Source organism: Cottoperca gobio, chromosome 14 (assembly GCF_900634415.1).
Source record: "Cottoperca gobio chromosome 14, fCotGob3.1, whole genome shotgun sequence".
In the NCBI taxonomy this organism is placed as follows: domain Eukaryota; kingdom Metazoa; phylum Chordata; class Actinopteri; order Perciformes; family Bovichtidae; genus Cottoperca; species Cottoperca gobio.
In genome coordinates, this window is record NC_041368.1 from 13,207,837 (window position 1) to 13,225,818 (window position 17,982).

Sequence of the window (17,982 nt, forward strand, 5' to 3'; positions counted from 1 at the left end):
TACTATAGTACCCTGATCTCTTAAGCACACTACATCAAGTGTCTCACTGTGACACAGAGAGGAAACTTGGTAGCTGCTGAAGGTGGATTACTCCAACCAAATTGTGTTTCTTATTAACTGTTTATGGCTTTGCTGGTTTTATAATCCAAATTGTTTAACCCTCCTGTTCTCCTCAAATGTACTTTACACCCTGTATCCTGTCGGGTCATTTTGACCCCAGCAGTTTGAACTTCAAGAAAATGATCATAATCAAAATTTTGACCAAAATGTTTCAGGTGCTTTATGTTTCTTTGTTGACTTCCTAAATAACCATTTAAATGAAAAATAAAAAAGAATGACCCCCATTATAGATCCAGAATACCTATTCTGTAGCTCAAAATCATATATATCATCATACCATCTCACTGATTGCCATAACATTTAGAAATATATGTTTGCTGTTGTTAAAAGATCTATATTATTTCTAAGCACAATGTTGGCATTTAAGAAAAACTACTTATATTACCAAGGATAGTTACATATATTGTGTTTGCCCTCACCCCAATGTTTAAATGGGGAGCGGAACCATGTTAACTTTCCTTTTTTGGTTAGTAACGTGTCTGCTTGTGGTTGAGAGACATCAGGAGCATCTGCTCTCAGGGTCTCATTCTCATCAGAGCAGGAAGCCTCATAATCAAGGTCTCGGACACATTTTCTTTTACATTACTTTCACCGTCAAAGAGCTGTGACAAAACTTCTCTGACAGAAAACCTTTTATTCAAGGTAATTTTCAATTAGGAGAGAAAAATTAGGAGAATTCACACAGCGCACCAAGACAAAAGGTTTAGAACGCTGCTACGCAAACTTCAATATGTTTGCTCCTCTCCTACGTTGTGTAAACTACCAATGTCCCCATGTTGCGGGAAATATCAGAGTTCTTGTGGGTATTCTCCCCTCCCCCATGTGAATTATGAGTGGTTCTCACACTACAGGTATAGTATGTTAGATTAGATAACTAAAGCAGAGGGAAGTTTTTTTTTAAGATTATATATTTGCATGCAATAGTCACCTCAATATCATCCTAAAGAATCAAAACAAATATGTGTAAATAGTGACATTTGTATATGTTTTATACAGCTAAAACAAGTGTGTACAGGACATTTACAGGACACAGTTTGACCAGACTACAGGGAATCCCCGACCACTGACAACACGTCAATTAAAATAGACCAGCAACCTCTGCTTAACCATTAGGTGGCTAACACACTAACCTAGATTGCTGGATACCACCCATTTACCGCTGTGTGCTGTAACCCAGATTAGATCAGATGAGTAGTAGTAGAACCAATAGGCTAAAATTCCAAGCTTGATCAAACTTTGCCAATTCAACTATATAAAAATATATATTGTAACAATATTCACTTTTATAACTAAACGTGTTAAATTAAGAAAATACTTGAATACTTCAAAAACAATGGTGTCAATGAAGGGGTATTTTATCTCATGTGATAGGACTGTGGGGTTTGTCAGACAAACAGGAACCATTGCATTATATCATCAGCCTGTCCTGACGTACTTTCACAAGTGATGCAAACTTTGGCATTTGTCAAAACAATAATGTAAAACATGGAAAACCAGTGATGATAACATTGGATACTTCTAATCAAAAGTGTTGCAGTTATGAGCATTAGATCGCACCAGTGGTTTCTAACGTATGTTTAATAATAAGCCAAGGTTGGGAAAAAAAAGAGAATGAACATAAAATGAACGTGAGCAATTTAGTAGATGTTGAGTGGACTGCTAATAGAGGGGGTAATTAAAATAAATGGCAGGTGATTTAGAGCAACACCCTTTTAAGAAACAGACGTACAGCACATTTCATGAAATGACGGATGACTGAAGGCTCTGGTGAAAGGAAGGGAGAGAAATGGAAAGAGAGGGGGAGACAAAAGGAAAAACATTTGAAGCCTGCCCTGCCCCCTCATCACTCCCTGGGGAACATAGGGATTATGGAAATGTTTCAATGCAAGACAGAGGGAGACTGACGGACAGAGAGAGAGAGAGACAGAGAGAGAGAGAGAGAGAGAGAGAGAGAGAGAGACAGAGAGAGAGAGAGAGAGACAAGAGAGAGAGAGAGAGAGAGAGACGAGACAGAGAGACAGAGAGAGACAGAGACACAGAGACACAGAGACAGAGACAGAGACAGAGGACACAGAGACAGAGACAGAGACAGGGATGGAGGGAGGAAGAGAGAGAGAGAGAGAGAGAGAGAGAGAGAGAGAGGAGAGAGAGATGAAGGGAGGGAGAGAGAAAGAGAGAGAGTGATGGAGGGAGAGATAGACACAGAGAAAGAGAGAGAAAGATAAAGAGAGAGAGAGGGTGGAGGGAGGGAGAGAGAGAGGAAGAGAGAGAGACAGAGAGGGATGGTGGGAGGAAGAGAGAGAGAGAGAAAGAGAGAAAGAGGGGGGAGAGAGAGAGGGGACACAGAGAGAGAGAGAGCGAGAAGAGAGAGAGAGAGAGAGAGAGAGAGAGAGAGAGAGGGGAGAGAGAGAGAGAGAGGGAGAGGGAGCGAGAGAGAGAGAGGGAGGGGACACAGAGCGATGCGATTGGTTGACTGTTATAACATCAAGCGTGATAGAAATATTTCTCTCGCAGTCTAAGAAATAGAGGAAGAGACAAAGACAGTAGACTCAGGAAACACAGTCAGGTCTGTTTTGAACATCTCTGGAAAAGATCAAAAGAAAGAGGACTTTAGACAAAAGAAAGGCAAATAAGGAAGAGGGAGACAATAGACAAGTGGACTAATTAACTTATGACTTCTGGGGGCTGTGGAGATTTTTGCTTAAGAACAGAAGAGATTTCCAAGTCAGAATAAATGCGACTCAATATGTAGATGTTCTGCCGGTTTCTGAGTAAATTTCCCCCCTTTCCCCACCCCCAGAATTTAATAATTTACTCTGCACGCCAATCAGCAAAGACAAATCTTAATGTTTTTGGAGAAATCTGGGAGATGCGTCTGAGAGAAAGATGCAGAGAAGAGAATTCTGACATGGTGCCGACCCAAATTGACAGAGACGAGGAAAGAGTGGACTATTCAGTGGCAGACACGTCTCCAACCAGACACAGGTATTCTCTATTCGATATTAAGATTCAATTAAGATATCAAAATATTGATCCATGCTAACTCAAACTACCACCAATATTGTGCTCTGATCTTGTATTTGTAAGTCCTCTTGGATGTGTGTAATTGACTTTGTGATGTTAAATAGTTGTTTCATTTGAAACCAGATTCCAATATTTGCTGCCTCACTGATATATACTATTTTATTATTTTATAGTATATTATTCTATTGAAAAGCCACCACTAAATTGCTTTGTCAGAATATAATTGTAAAGCAATACCTTTTATCGTCAACAAATGATCAGATTCATGTTGAGGATAAATCGTTTCCCAAAAATGTAGTAATAAAATAAGTAATATACCAAGAGACTGTCCCTGTAAATGATAACTCACAATTTACAACTGTGTTAAATGCGTCATTAATGGTGTTCTTGATTTAGAGCAACAGATTAACTGAAAGCCATACGACAAACTGCTGAACTATCACAAGCCATAACCGTCTGAGACGATAATCCTCGCTGTTTCTAAAACACAGCGCTGTGCTTAGTATCGACAAGAATCCTGTGCTTCTGTTGTCAGCGTGTCAGTCAGTCACTTTGTGGCTTGTGTTACTGTGAGAAGAAACACAATGTGTAGGCTTTGTCTAAAGAGAAACTATATGAAGATGGAGGAGGAGGAGACAGACATTTTCCCTGTCAGAGACTGAAAAAAAAAGGAGCATCAGGCAAACGACAGACAACTGTGGCTGTGAGCAGACTTATAAGTGCTTCCTAAATCAAAAAGGTCACCCTGCTGTCAGATAGACAGAAAAGGACAAAGACATGAGTGGAACCAGTGAAACCAAGCTAGTTATAAATTGTGACTGAGTGCTCTACCTGCTTGGACGACACAGACCCTGCTCGCATCGCAGGGGGACACAGACAATAACCTCCAATAAAAGGAGGGAGGCAAACGCCAGATAGAGAGCAGGGGAGAAATCCCCTTCCTCTCTGTCGACCCATCTCGTCGTCAAGATGGCAGGCTCAGCTATGGCATTCACCTTTGCGGCCTTCTGCTACATGCTCACCTTGGTGCTGTGTGCTGCTCTCATCTTCTTTGTCATATGGCAGGTGAGTAGCACTGTGCACATACTGAAACCAAAATGTATGGCCTGTGAGCGTCCACGCTCCGTCCCACGCAGGGAGACAAACATCCACCTACACACAGTTGTACAACACTGGCAAGAACACGGCATACACACACGTCGCTCAGGTACTCGGGAGGTAATGGCATGCATAAATGTGTCAGCTGAATCTTGAGGTAATTTTATCCTATATGTGACTGACATTTTTAATTGCCTCTTCAAAGCCACCAAATTACACTGTATACCCTTTAATTTCAAACACCTACATGCAGCTGGAAATACATAATTAGAGTTGCAGGAGATGCAGGAGTCTGAAAAGCACAGGATACTAAGTCTAAATGTGTGTGTTTTGTCCCTCTATTTACATACAGTGATGGTGGTTTATCACCAGTACAGTTAACTGGAGCTCGTCTGACCCTGACTCCATCCCTCCACAACCTATGATCCCAGAAAACAATAAACAGTTCCTCAAACAAGATGTTCAGGCTTCAGCAAACTGCACAAAATGAGTACAGGGAGGTGGCAAAACACAATGATTATAAATCTCACTGTCAGACTGTTGTGAGTCTGTCTGCCCGCGGCATTTCGAGTGGAATTTGCACAAATATCGCCGGACACCGGTGCACGCGGCTTGCTGGTTTACCCAAGTGCAGACAGAACAAACACTAAAAGCTTTGATGTGTCACCTTTCAACATTCGATCCATGGAGGCAGGAATAATGTGAAATACAAAACACATCATTATGAACATAAGACTTGAAATGACTAACGTAGCAATTGACTAAGTGGGTGAGACTACATATGAGTCAGTCAGTGTGTCTGTGTGTGAAGGAGAAGCGTGCGTCTGGCTCAGCATTCAACCATGTGATTGAAACGTTTATCAAAGTATGATAATGTCCACCCCTTCCCCCAGTCTGCCTCTACCCACGGGTACAGCACCCCAATTCTATGTGCCTCTCAACCAATCAGAACGTGTGCTCACTGCTATAGTAACCATGGAGCCCACTGAGGGGCTCACCGTGTCGCCATGGAAACTGCATCTGTTTACAACGGAGCTAAGTGTGAAGGAAGACGAGGGAGAGCCTTACAGACTCGTATGGGGAAATTACCAGCAGCACTGTTTCTATTTCGAACAGATAATGTTTTTATTTCTATTTATTTTTATTATGTCGTTGTTGATGCAAATCAGACGCTCACTTATCTGCAAATAATGTCTGCTTTTTATTGCTTTTCAATGAGCCGGCAAAGATAAGCTTCGCTGTTTAAAAGCTAAACTGATGATAAGCACAGCGGGTGGCCTTTACACCAAGATTTATTAGTATTTTATTGAGCTATTAATCAAGGAGCTGGTGAGAACAATTATCACTCATACTCACCTCACAGCGAGCGGTTACAGAGCCAATAACGTAATGTACCCAAACAATGACTTAAGTCAACTGTGCAAGATTTTAAACATCCAATAACCATAATCCTCTTCAATACAAACAAAGTATACTTTTTAAGTTTTGCATTTTATATCTAATAAACTTTTGCAAAACATAACTTTGATTGTTTTAAGTCAGATTATGAATAAATAAATGATACTTTTTAATACCTTTCACAGCTGTATATGTTCAAATCGATATTCTTTAGTTTCCAATGTGAACTATATTATCAGGCTTAGTTAAAACAGATAGGTTGATCATTTTAGAGGAGGTGCAAATGGTCATATCCAACACTATGACAATAACAATGAGAATTTAATTCAGAAGTTAAGCTCCTTAAATAGTAAGAAACTACATACTGACACATGACCAATGTCGGAGCTCATACACAGTGTATAGGAAAGAGCGAGGCTGTAAGTAATTACATATGTACACATTCACCATTTAATCACTACGTGTGCTCGGGCAGAGTGAGCGATGTGGCTGCAGCTGTACAAGATGTAGTGGGTGTGCAGTACATTAAACTGTTCTAGGAGAGTTAGTGTTGTACAACAGGCTGAGACTTGAGACAAGAATATTTCTCGAGGGTGTAGTGTTGAAGAGATACCATTCATTTGATACACATTACAGTTACAGTATGTGCATTCATTAGTGCTCTGAAGGTAACGATATGAAAAAACAAACTCACACGTCTGTTATTTTTCAGATCATTGCATTTGATGAGCTTCGCACAGACTTCAAAAATCCCATTGATCAGAGCAATCCCACCAGAGCGGTAAGATCCCTACTGTTTCACTTCTTTCAAGAATGATCTAACCCTTGTGTGCACACAGAAAACCCTTCTTTTTAATTCCAAGGAGAACCTTCAATGATCTAAACATACAGTAAATGCTGAGAACAAATGCAGGGTTTCACTCCAAATGTTGCGTATGACCTTTAATATATCCGTCAATATTACAAACGTCTCATAAACACACTGAGTTTATAGATTTTAGCGCACTCAGCACATTGAGTTTATGCCTGTAATCATACTGGAAAAACAGACATGCTTTTATGTAAATGAAGTTTTTGTGATTTTGGAATGAAATCTTTTCTAATATTTTATTCAGCTACATTTAGCCGACATCAAATATTTGTATTTCCAGGTGTTTGCAACAGTAACAGGCAGCGTTTGCCTTGGACACTCATTTGTATGCAGATTGAGGCAATCCACTTTCTTTAAATACGCCAGCTTGATCAGATTGATGCAGATGAAGCTGCTGTTCATACAATGAGATACTGTGCAGAAACGAGGTTTCACCTCACTGTAACAAGAACCAACCGACTTATCTCATCTTAAAATCTCTGTCTCAATCTTTTGCCAAAACGTGAAATAACAAAGTCAAAGACGACTTACATTATTCATTTAGCAAGTTACCAGCAGCTGTGAATGTCTTTTTCACAAGATAGCTAATGTTCTAACAATCATGTGAACCTGCTTCTGAACTGCAAAGTGAGAGTGATGAGGAGTGGGAGAGGAAACTGTGAAAGCAGACTGGGGGAGTGTGGAGGCACGCTGCCAAATACAGGGGGTGGACACAATAACTGCAACACCTGTAAAATATAAAAGCAACCAAAAAACAGTAGCTCTGAAAGAAATACTGATGTAAATAAGTGAATGTGTTATGTTTCCCCCTCAGACAAAGATGGAGCGCTGACAAATATTGAACATTACAGGACAGTTGCCTGTTCAATAAATAACCAACAAGCTATACTAGTGAACAAGCGAGATGTAGTCAGAAAGAAGATGATCTGCTAGAACGTTTTGCTGTCAGTGACACCCAGAGACAATAAACTGCACAGACAGAAGAGCACATACCTGGCAACAGCTTTGGCAAATAAACAGCAATTATTTCTGATGTGAGCAGAGAGCAACGTAGAACACAATGGAAGAGACTAAACAACACGTGTTTCCATATCAGGTTTATGTGCAACAGCCATTAATCACAGCTAGTCTAAAAGGGAGACACACTGTACGAAACACTGCTTGGCTGGATGACAAAAAGTGGCTGAAATGTAGAATTATTTCCTCTTGCAATGCCTTAAAAAAGAGCCGTGCCAAAAAGCTTCAGTATTATATCTCTCTCCAAAATGACAAACGTCAAGCTCTAGACATTCTCTTCATTTCAAGCCTCCTTTAACGGAGGTGGCTGTAGAAAAACGGATTGTCAGTGAAATCAGATATGTATCTTACTTGCTACTTGATAAGATTACTAATTATGTTACATACTTGACAACAATCTTTGCTCTGCATTTCTTTTACTTGTTCTGTATACTGTGAAATGTCCCGACAGCCTTCGATTAATATCTCGTCGTGTTTCCCTTGTTGGAACAATTAAAAATTCATAGTGCAGTGGATGACCTGAAGCTAATTAGGGCATCTCAGGGAGTCTCCACGCTGTACAATCTAAGCAGAGTTACTGACAGACAACCATTTTCAAGTGCAATTACAAACCATACAAAGTAAATAGTTTAGCTGGCACATCCAATTAAATTAAAAAAACTCTGTATTTGTCTCTGGGGGGAAATTTGTAGAGTAGTACAGCAATATATAACAGAATAAGGTAACTGTACACTTCCTATGCTGTACATTAGTCCAGCGCGGTGCTCTTTACATTTTACAGCGGTGTCGTGAAAGGATGCGCTGCACAAAGCAAGCAAAAAGAAAGGAAATGAAATCATCAACAACTGCAAATAGTGTCTGGCTTGGAGGCTGGATGTTGTAGATTCAGGGCAAAATCCACTTTCAGGTCAGCGGGGGAGTTTGAATTTATGTCCACAGATTCATAAAAGGTGCAGTCTGTGGCTAAAGGGAATGGACATCACAAGGGCATCGATACTGGAAGCCATCATCCTGTAACTAAGACAGATGCCTCAATATGTTACACAATTAATACGATAGTCTTTCCAGCTGAGGCTTCATTAAATACAGAGGGAAACAAACATGCTCCGCATATAGCCACTTATCTACTCAATATATGCTTTCACTAAATAAATTAATGAAAACAAATGAGCAATGTGTCTGTTAATTATCTGACGATCTGTACTTTTGTTTGGTATTGGACACAGATTAATCTAGGTGGATGCACTACAGCAAAACATCTCATTTACCTTGCTAGCTAATCATTGAACACCCAAATAAAAGATCACTATAGAGGCCACAAGCTGCTGGCTAGTAGAAGATGGATGCTTTTCATTTCTAAAATGGATTATTGAGCCCTCTCTCACGGCTTTAGTGCAAAATGTCTGCAACAAACATCACTGTGCTTCTTGCTTCAAATGTGACTGAAGTCTCAGTGTACTGATGAACAGCTTCCATCAGTTTGGCTCAACAACCCACAATTTATTGTTTGTGGTTAGTCGTACGTAAAATAAAAACATATTTAATAACTATATAATGGAAAACAAGAGATTGAGATGATTAGTCAGTTAATTATTATTCATTAAATGTAGTTGTCCAGATGTATTTTGTAATCATAGCCATGACATTAATTATTCAAGCAGGACTCTCTATGTATTTGAAAGCACTCATTAGGTCTAGCTTTTGCATATTGTTGATGTGTCACTGAAATGTGTCAACATTTGTCAGCTAAAAACAAAGCATGAATTACTAGAGATATATTTTCATTGATAGACACAATAAGTGAGTAGGATGAAGAGATATGCAGACTGCTAATCAGACTTTTTTTTATATCCGCAGAGGGAAAGGATTCTAAACATTGAAAGAATCTGCAACCTGCTCCGCAGAGTGAGTAATGACTAAAACAGAGGGGCTTCTGACAAGCATGACCATTTGTCTTTCTAACCATTGTGAGGACCATGACGCACACTGATTATTTCACATGTAGCCTATCCTCACAGCCCAGCATCACCACTCTGCATTCACACACAGAGAGAACTGTTATACGTTCAAGAAGGTTTGTTGTGATGTTTTTTTTTCCCATTTCAAGGCTTTCAGAAAGAGAACTTGGTGTCCCTGAAATGAAATGTGAAATGCTGTGGAGGCCATTTTGAACATGTGTGTGTTGGAAAATGTTTAAGAGCATTAAGTAGGCCTACAACAGATGACTTCAAATAAGCTCAAGTTATTATATCAATAAATACATATAATACAACAGAAGCTTTTAATACCAGGTGAGGCAGCATACTAACTGGACTATTGGGCCACATTTAGAGTACAGTATAATCTTACAAGGTCAGGATCATAATATGAACCATAATGTATTTCAAATGTGTGTTTATGATTGAATGAACGGTTAGCCATGGGAATAGAGTATTTTAGATTCAGAAGGAGAAAATAATTATCTGAGGTTTACCTTTATCTACTGATTCGCAGATTACGACTAATTGTTTGATTTATTGACTGGTTATTTTCCACAGTGGTGCACTGAAAGGAACTTAAGTATCACTGATGCATACCCAATCCACCACTATGTAATTGAAAAAGAAATTAGATGACACGTGTGTGTTGAATATATTTGCTGTAGGGCAAATGTAATTTCAATTATCTTTAACTGTTGCAGAGGGAGAAAACTTGCAGAGCGGTTCAAATTTCATCTTCAACATGGACATATTTAGCTAAATCCATGAGAACGCTCACCAATGCTGTAAAAAAATCAGTTTCCCAACCAATTTTCAAATAGAAAGGTGATCATCTAGAATGGTACTCTATGTACAGTCTGTTCATGCCAACCCAGCCAAGAGGGTTACATATCTGTACCATCAACAATATTGTCAAAGCTATAATGGTTGATTGGAGGAGTTCAAAGTTGCTTTGTCAAAAGAAACTATGCTGTAGTCCGTGTAGCGTTACGTTAGTTTGTTTATTGGACTAAAAGCAAAGTAGCAGAAACTAGAAAACGACACGCATATTCGTCTCGTCTTCCTGGTGCCAGCCAGGAGAGCAGCCTGCCGGGGGAGGAGAGAGGTCGGCTGCCTTCGTCAGACGGAGCCTCAGTCAGCGGCCAATGAGACTTGAGCTCAGCCAGAACAAGCCCCAGCGCCTGCAGTCACAGCAGGCTGCTGGACCTGTGTAACAGCAGCAACAGTCAAAAGTCTGCAGTTTCCCAGTGCTGTGGCTGAACTCAAGCTAACTGTTAACTGAAGCTACGCCGTTTCCTGAAGCTGTCGACAACTATACAGGCGAAACAGCCTCCTGGCAGCTGTGAGGATGAAGCGAGGTGGTGCGGGTCGTTTTCTTGTTTCAGCCACTTTGAATGTTTTCCAACTAACAAACTAAAAAACTGACTGGGCTGTAATATTTAGAAGAGAGTCAGACACAATACATTCATGGTCAGGCAGTTCCTAATTAAATACTTCTTCTCCCTCTGTACTGAGGGCAGACTGGAGCTACAGTGACTCACTATCACCTCTAGAGGAACGAGTGGTATGACAAGACTGGACGGAGCCGAACTGTCAGTTAGACGGATAATTTCAGTAGATATCTCTGCAACACAACACATACACGTCTTTGACATAACGTCACCACTGTAACCTCTTCACACTGTTGATAATGTGAGTTCATTGTTTTATTGTAAGTTTAAATTCTAGAATATCTTACACATTGAACCTTTAAAAGTTGATAATATGTCACTGTTGATTGGGGGCTATTGAAGCAAGCTAGTTATCTGGACAACCTGAACCATCAATGTCAAACTACATTCATTTCTACCATAAAAGAAAAACATAAAAGAAGTGGACGTAGCCACTGTGACATCACCCATTGGTATATGGCATACTGTTTTGAAGCCTTGTGTTTGGCATTTTGGCGGTCGTGTCTAGATGGTAACCCAAAGTTATTGCATGATCGTTATAGTTCGGATAGGTTGTCCGGCAGCGAGTCTTGCTACAGATTTCGCAAAGTTTCTCATAGACTTCTATATAATCATACTTCTTTTTGCAGACAGTGGAGTCGCTCCTTGTTAATATAATAATGCAGGTTTAAGGCAGATCGGCATTGGCTTCACTATTCAGACCCGGAGGCTACGTCCACTCGTTCGATACAGCTTATGATTCATACTAACATCTAAAAACCAGTCTAAATGTATACGAAACTATATTTTATATAGTATATTACTATATTAGCATTCGTAACAGCAGCGAGCTATTAGTAACATTAACACCTTCTGTGCACAAGTGTTTGCCTCGCAGTGTGATTTTCGTTTCATCGATTGCAGTTATATCTCAACATACAACACTTGCATGTTTCATGGTGTTGAAGAGCGATGACTGATTACTGTGATTATACGCAGACCTATATCCTGACTCACTGTGTCTGTTCTACTTAGTTGGTGGTGCCGGAGTATTCCATCCATGGGCTCTTCTGCCTGATGTTCATGTGTGCTGGAGAGTGGGTCACACTTGGCCTAAATATCCCGCTGCTCTTCTACCATCTTTGGAGGTACAGTCCCATAACAGATGTCTGACAAGCTTCTGTTGATCCGGTGCGAGCGTGAGCCAAAACTCTCTGCTTTTTCAGATTTTTTCATCGGCCAGCTGACGGCTCAGAGGTCATGTATGATCCCGTCAGTGTGATGAACGCCGACATTCTCAACTACTGCCATAATGAGTCTTGGTGTAAGCTGGGCTTTTATCTGCTCTCTTTCTTCTATTATCTCTACAGGTCAGTACAAATTCACAATCTTGTCAATCCACTGTTGCTTGATTAGGTTTCAGTAATGGCTTTCAGATTTGTTGCAATGTTGTGTGAACTTAGAGCTCCTAAATTACTGTTTTCTCCATATTCTTTCATCTGTTGCCACTGTCTATTTCCTGCTGAAGTATGGTCTACTCCTTGGTGAGCTTCTAACATACAGGATATCTGGAGAAATAAAAGGAAGTATATGTAAGAAAGACACAGAGAAACAAAGGGAGACAAATACTCTTCCTCTCTCCGTGTATCCTCCCAATCACTGACTTGGGTTGTCTAACATTGGACAAACACAAGACCAATCTGAGTGATAATGTGAATGTAAAGGCCTCCAGTCAAATATATCGCTTTGACCCAGATACTTCTGTCGGACGACTGGACAAAGATTTGAAGGACTGAAACGAAACAGAAAGAGGACGCAGCAGGTGTGTTGCCTTTGACCAATTATACAAATTAACAATATATTCCTGAAGGGCTGGAGTTTTCCCATGCTGCTCTTACTGATCCAGTCGCTCAACTCACTGTGAATCTCCAAACACTTAGGGGCTGGAAAGCAAAATAATATGTCTGTATTCTTTGACTTTGAAAATGTACTAAAAGCAGGATTGTTCAGTATCATTCCATGTGTTTAAGATGATAGACACCTCTAATATTAAACCACTGCTTTGATTGTGTTAGAGGTACATACAACTGTAAGAAACAGGTTAGATTGTACAGGAGGACTTTAAAGCACTGTAAGAAATGCAGACGTTCTGGCAGGGGAATGGTGATAAAGCATAGATCAATCCAACATCTCCTTGATGCCATCCCCGGCCAAAAGTCAAATTGCACACTGTAACAAAAACAAAAAGGAATTAATCATATGTTTGACTGCAAGGGTCAGTGCTTGTAATGTGCATTTCAAAATAAGTATATCCATAAGCTCTAAGGGTGTATTTTATGCTACATGCTAGGATCATGCTTTCCAAAGAGCTCCATGCTCAGACATTTAATATCAAAAGTCTGTTTCTGGAAAAATGTTGTGCCAAATTAAAGAGAAAAGAAAAGTGATGGGTAGGTGATCTTCACCTACGTGCTGGGGCGCTGTCGGGTCTTTTTTTCCCCTTACTGTTCATTTTGGCACAATGTTTTTTTATTGATAAAAATAGAAAACACATGTAGTTCTGTTGTATTTTTTTAATGTGCAGTGAGCGCCTTATTCCTATTTCCAGTTTACTCTCACTCATCTGCATCTGTACTATTGTCATTTTTAGCACTGTAACTTTTCTCTGATCCGAGGTAGAATAGAAATCTCATGTACAAAAAGCAATTAAAAACAGCAAACTAGCAATGTGATATGATTCATGAGACATATCAATGCAGTGTTATTCATGTATGTAATAACAGTGAGTGGGAGACGAGGCAATAACGCCTATGACAATGTTTTAGTTATTTCAGAAATGTAAAGGCAGTGAAGTCATCTCGATACGTCTACAATCATACAGACTGACGTAAGACGTTAGTGTTGCTGATAACCAAGATTCGTAAACAGCGAAGACTTTCCTCAGCTGGTGCTGCCTTTGCTATCATGTGTTCATTAGTTTGATCTATTAGGAGATAAGTGATGGTTCAACTGTGTGATTTTAATATCAGTAGAAAAAAACTGAAACTTTGGAGCCTGAGAACAAACTGTGATGTTTGTCGCACGCCGGCTCTACATGTAGTAAATGGTGTTGATGACATGTCTGGTATATAAACTGTGGGACTCAATTAGGAAAATAACGTTGTCCTTGAAGCCTATTGAATTAAAATACACACTACAACATGAGCTTACATGGATTCAACAGTAGTCACTGATATTAAGGATTTGTTCTTAAATACAGGACACAATATATTAAAGTACATTTTATTGCTATTACTACACAAATCATGTTGCTGTATGTTTAATTACATTTCAAATGGAAGCAACTATGGATAGCAATATTATAGGACAATAGGATCTAGCATAAGGTTTGCATCGTTACATTGTTTTGTTATTGTCCATGAAAAGACTAAAACCAATGTGTTAATATGTTTGACTTCCCTATCCTGTCTGTGGCACTCTACTTTGTTACTACTAATGCGTAAATCTTTTTTTTATTTTTAAACTGGTTAGAAATATATTGTTTAATCTTAAATGCTAAATAATTGACTAACTGGGCACTGTAGTTTTTAGGAATGGTCACTCAAAGAGGAGTAAACAGAGCATTTATTAGGGACTATTTTCAGAAGCGGATAAATACACATTTGCCACACTAGTGAGTATTTACAGCATCAGGATGGTGTATGTGGGTAAACTAGATCAATCCTTTGCTGCACAAGCATCGTCAGCCCAATCTCATTCCCAGGGCATCAAATAGCTACCTCTTGTCACAGCGCTTGGCGTCTGATAACGACACATAAAGCACCCTTTGCATCTTTATGAGGCTTTCAAATAACTACACATCTCTAAACCCATCCGCAACTTTAGATGCTAAGAGCAAGAGCTCCAGAAGTGTAATGACGTAGCATAAAGACCAAAACATTCGCTTAGAGCGAGTGGGAGGATGGATGGGTGAACAAACACAGGATAGGACTTTCACCCAGGAGTTGTTGTTCGTGACCCATGTGGAACGAAATGTAACGTGGAGTTTTTTTCAAGTTAAGTTACGTAACTTTTATTAACCTAATAACATTTTTGTTTGCCCAAGTGTCCAATATTGACAAGCTGGGAATGAGAACGTGTTGGTTTTGGTCTTTTCATAGGATATGTTTACAACAAGAACAATCATAGACTATCCCCGGTCTTATCTTTTACATAAGAGTTTCATTCACACACACAATCAAACTTTATCTTTTTAAAGTGATGAATACACATTGCTGTCAAAATGATATTCTAAATATATCTGTAGTGACTGTTCATACAGTACATTACATATGCTTTAACTTTCAGGAGGAATAATAGCTTCACTGCAGAAGATTCTCAAGTTTAAAAAAACATTTTGTCCTCAGTGTTGCTGCAGTACATGTTCTGTATCAATATGTCTTACCATATGTGACATTCTTGATCGCTACAGAAATTAAATTAAGAAAGCTCTGTGGTAGAGCGCCCACCTACCTACACACACACACACACACATACACACACTTCTTGTGTCGATCAGTTTGTTTCATGTCACTTTGCTACAAATAACTGGTCTGAAAGGAGCAACTCAAACCACTTGTTTGATTTGAATTTCAACCAAATTGCAACATCTACTTGACTTTAAAAATCTGTCAGTGTTGTTGAAGACACATAATGGACAGTACATGCTGTGCCAAATGGTATTCCCATGAAAGTAACCACAGGACCCTGAGACCTCAAAACTCTGCCATCAATATGAGTGCATGGAGTCTGGACAATCACTATTAAAGCACAGGAACACGAGGAAAGGAGGAATAATGCAGCTCGGTTGAATGTCATTATGTAGTTGCTCTAAACAAAGCATTTTAGAAAAGTGTATTTCAGTATATCTATTTGTATCTGTCTTTTATACATTTATCATCAATGTACGCTACAGTAAATTTGGTGGATTACTTTATATTTATTAGGTTACACTATGATGTACAGTTAATAAAGCGATTCTCATGCCGTATTCTAATAAAACAGTAATGCCAAAAAGATCATCTCCAAGTTTCTTACTTCCAGTCTGTTGAGGGTCGGTATTTTGACCATCTGTGAGGAGTGTTGCAGACGTGATGCTCAGCCAACTGCACTGGAGGAAAAAATATATAACTCTGAGGATGATGAGGGGCATTTATAAGCAAGAATACTGAGTGATGCATTAGACGGAGTATAGTAGACAAGCTGCCACATCGAAAGCTGTTGAAAAATAGCTGCATTTAGAAGTGGTTTCAGAGACATTCACACAAGCTCTTTAAAAGCACCAAAATAACTGAATTCCCTGAAAATGCCTCGCTGATGTGAAAAGAGCTTCTACTGGAGAGGCGGCAAAGAGACGATGATAGCCTTTCATTAGTGTCTGCACCTCCAGAATACTAACACATCAAATTATAGAGAACTGGGTGCCTAATGCATTGCATAACAAAAATAATTTGACACGAGTGCATCTCCACAGCAAGAGATTACTGAGGAAAACGTCCCTGCAGCTGTATCACATTTGACATCTTTCTGGTGGGCAAAGTGTTTCTTCTTCTGGCTTCAAATGAACAAATAAAGATCCAGCAGGTGAAATGCTGAGTATGTGTCTGAACCCCGTCAGGGAGTCATTTGTTGGGTCTGTAAGGTTATCACTTGCCCAAACAATGATTCAGACAGAAAACCGAGCAACAACGAGGCTTCGTGGCTTTTCCCTCTGTTTGAAAAGGATATATATTTGCTGTCACCATGGAAACTAAATTGTATTACAGAGTCCTGTTGACTCATTCGGAGGCTCTCACTCAAATCACAGAAAAAAAAATCACATTTATTTTCTTCTTTTTTGAAAATTATTTTTTATTCATATTCCATACGGTGCATATGTAACAAGTTCATGTAGTCATGACGACCATGACCCCAACGCTTCTATGCATAACACCTGCTTATCCAAAGACACACACAGCAACATGCACGCACGCACACACACACAGCAATACACACACACACACACACACACACACACACACACACACACACACACACACACACACACGCATCTGTTTCTCGTTCCATCTCATCCCACGGTTCACACCGTTTCACACTCATCATCCTGGGCTCTTCCTTTTCCAGCACCCTCCACCACCATAATTGTCTCAACTCCTTTCCCCTCTCTCCTACGTCTGTGCTCTCGGAGAGGTGTTGCCATGGAAACTGGCTACAACTGATGGGGATGAAATGTAACGATTGGCAAGTGCACGTACGCAGAGGTGCGTGCATGCAGACACGCACACACACACACACACACACGCGCACACTTACACATTTTGCTTATTCATTATTATGCAAGACACTCTGGGATGTTGCATATGGCTGTATAGACATGCGTACATAGGAAGACCATAAAGACATACTGTACGTATTAAGACAATGGCAGCAACAAGAAGACTAGAGAGACTCAAAAGGACTATTTCATTAAAAGAACAGATTTTATCAGGGATGCTGATATTTAAAATAACAATTTGGCAGATGCAATGTTTTTTTGTTAGTTTTTATTCCCCCTTTTGTGACATCTTCATTATAATAAAATAATTGAACAACTGTTTTAAAGTCATTTCATTACACATCTTTGAATGAGCACACATTTAATCCTACTAATTTATGAAACATATATATATATATATATATATATATATATATATATATATATATATAAATTAGCATGATTAAATGTGTGCTCATTCAAAGATGTGTAATGAAGTGACTTTAAAACAGTTGTTCAATTACACATCTTTGAATGAGCACACATTTAATTATGCTAATCTATATATTTAATATATATAAATATATATTTATAGAACAGAAGTATTTTTAGCCTAGGTACTCAATGAGAAGAATGTTTTTCGTACTTGCATTCCCCAACAAAAACATTTATTTTGTGAAACATAAATTAAATGTAATTTCACAAAATGGATATTGTTTAATTCTTATACACCAGGGGTCGGGAACCTATGGC

The 17,982-nt window shown here is 39.3% G+C and overlaps 1 protein-coding gene across 3 annotated transcripts; it reads left to right on the forward strand.

Moving 5' to 3' along the window:
• Window positions 1–2,595: 2,595 nt before the first annotated feature.
• Window positions 2,596–15,992, forward strand: cnih2 (cornichon family AMPA receptor auxiliary protein 2). 3 transcript variants are annotated; one of them, XM_029448265.1, is made up of 6 exons: window positions 2,596–3,105; window positions 3,993–4,209; window positions 6,353–6,421; window positions 9,386–9,433; window positions 11,973–12,085; window positions 12,164–15,992. In XM_029448265.1, the coding sequence occupies exons 2-6, from the start codon at window positions 4,114–4,116 to the stop codon at window positions 12,351–12,353; spliced, it is 516 nt and encodes a 171-aa protein (XP_029304125.1). In that variant the 5' UTR covers window positions 2,596–3,105; window positions 3,993–4,113; the 3' UTR covers window positions 12,354–15,992. The 3 variants fall into 3 exon arrangements, with proteins under 3 accessions (XP_029304125.1, XP_029304124.1, XP_029304126.1); XM_029448266.1 differs by having other exon boundaries at window positions 2,598–4,209; window positions 12,164–12,307; window positions 12,466–15,992; XM_029448264.1 differs by having other exon boundaries at window positions 2,596–4,209.
• Window positions 15,993–17,982: the final 1,990 nt, after the last annotated feature.

Bases quoted from the DNA above. Each gene is read 5' to 3' on its own strand.
- cnih2 (XM_029448264.1), top strand. From the start codon at position 4,114: ATGGCAGGCTCAGCTATGGCATTCACCTTTGCGGCCTTCTGCTACATG. The intron at 4,210-6,352 runs GTGAGTAGCACT...GTTATTTTTCAG, and splicing joins TCTTCTTTGTCATATGGCAG to ATCATTGCATTTGATGAGCT. The intron at 12,086-12,163 runs GTACAGTCCCAT...CTGCTTTTTCAG, and splicing joins CTCTTCTACCATCTTTGGAG to ATTTTTTCATCGGCCAGCTG.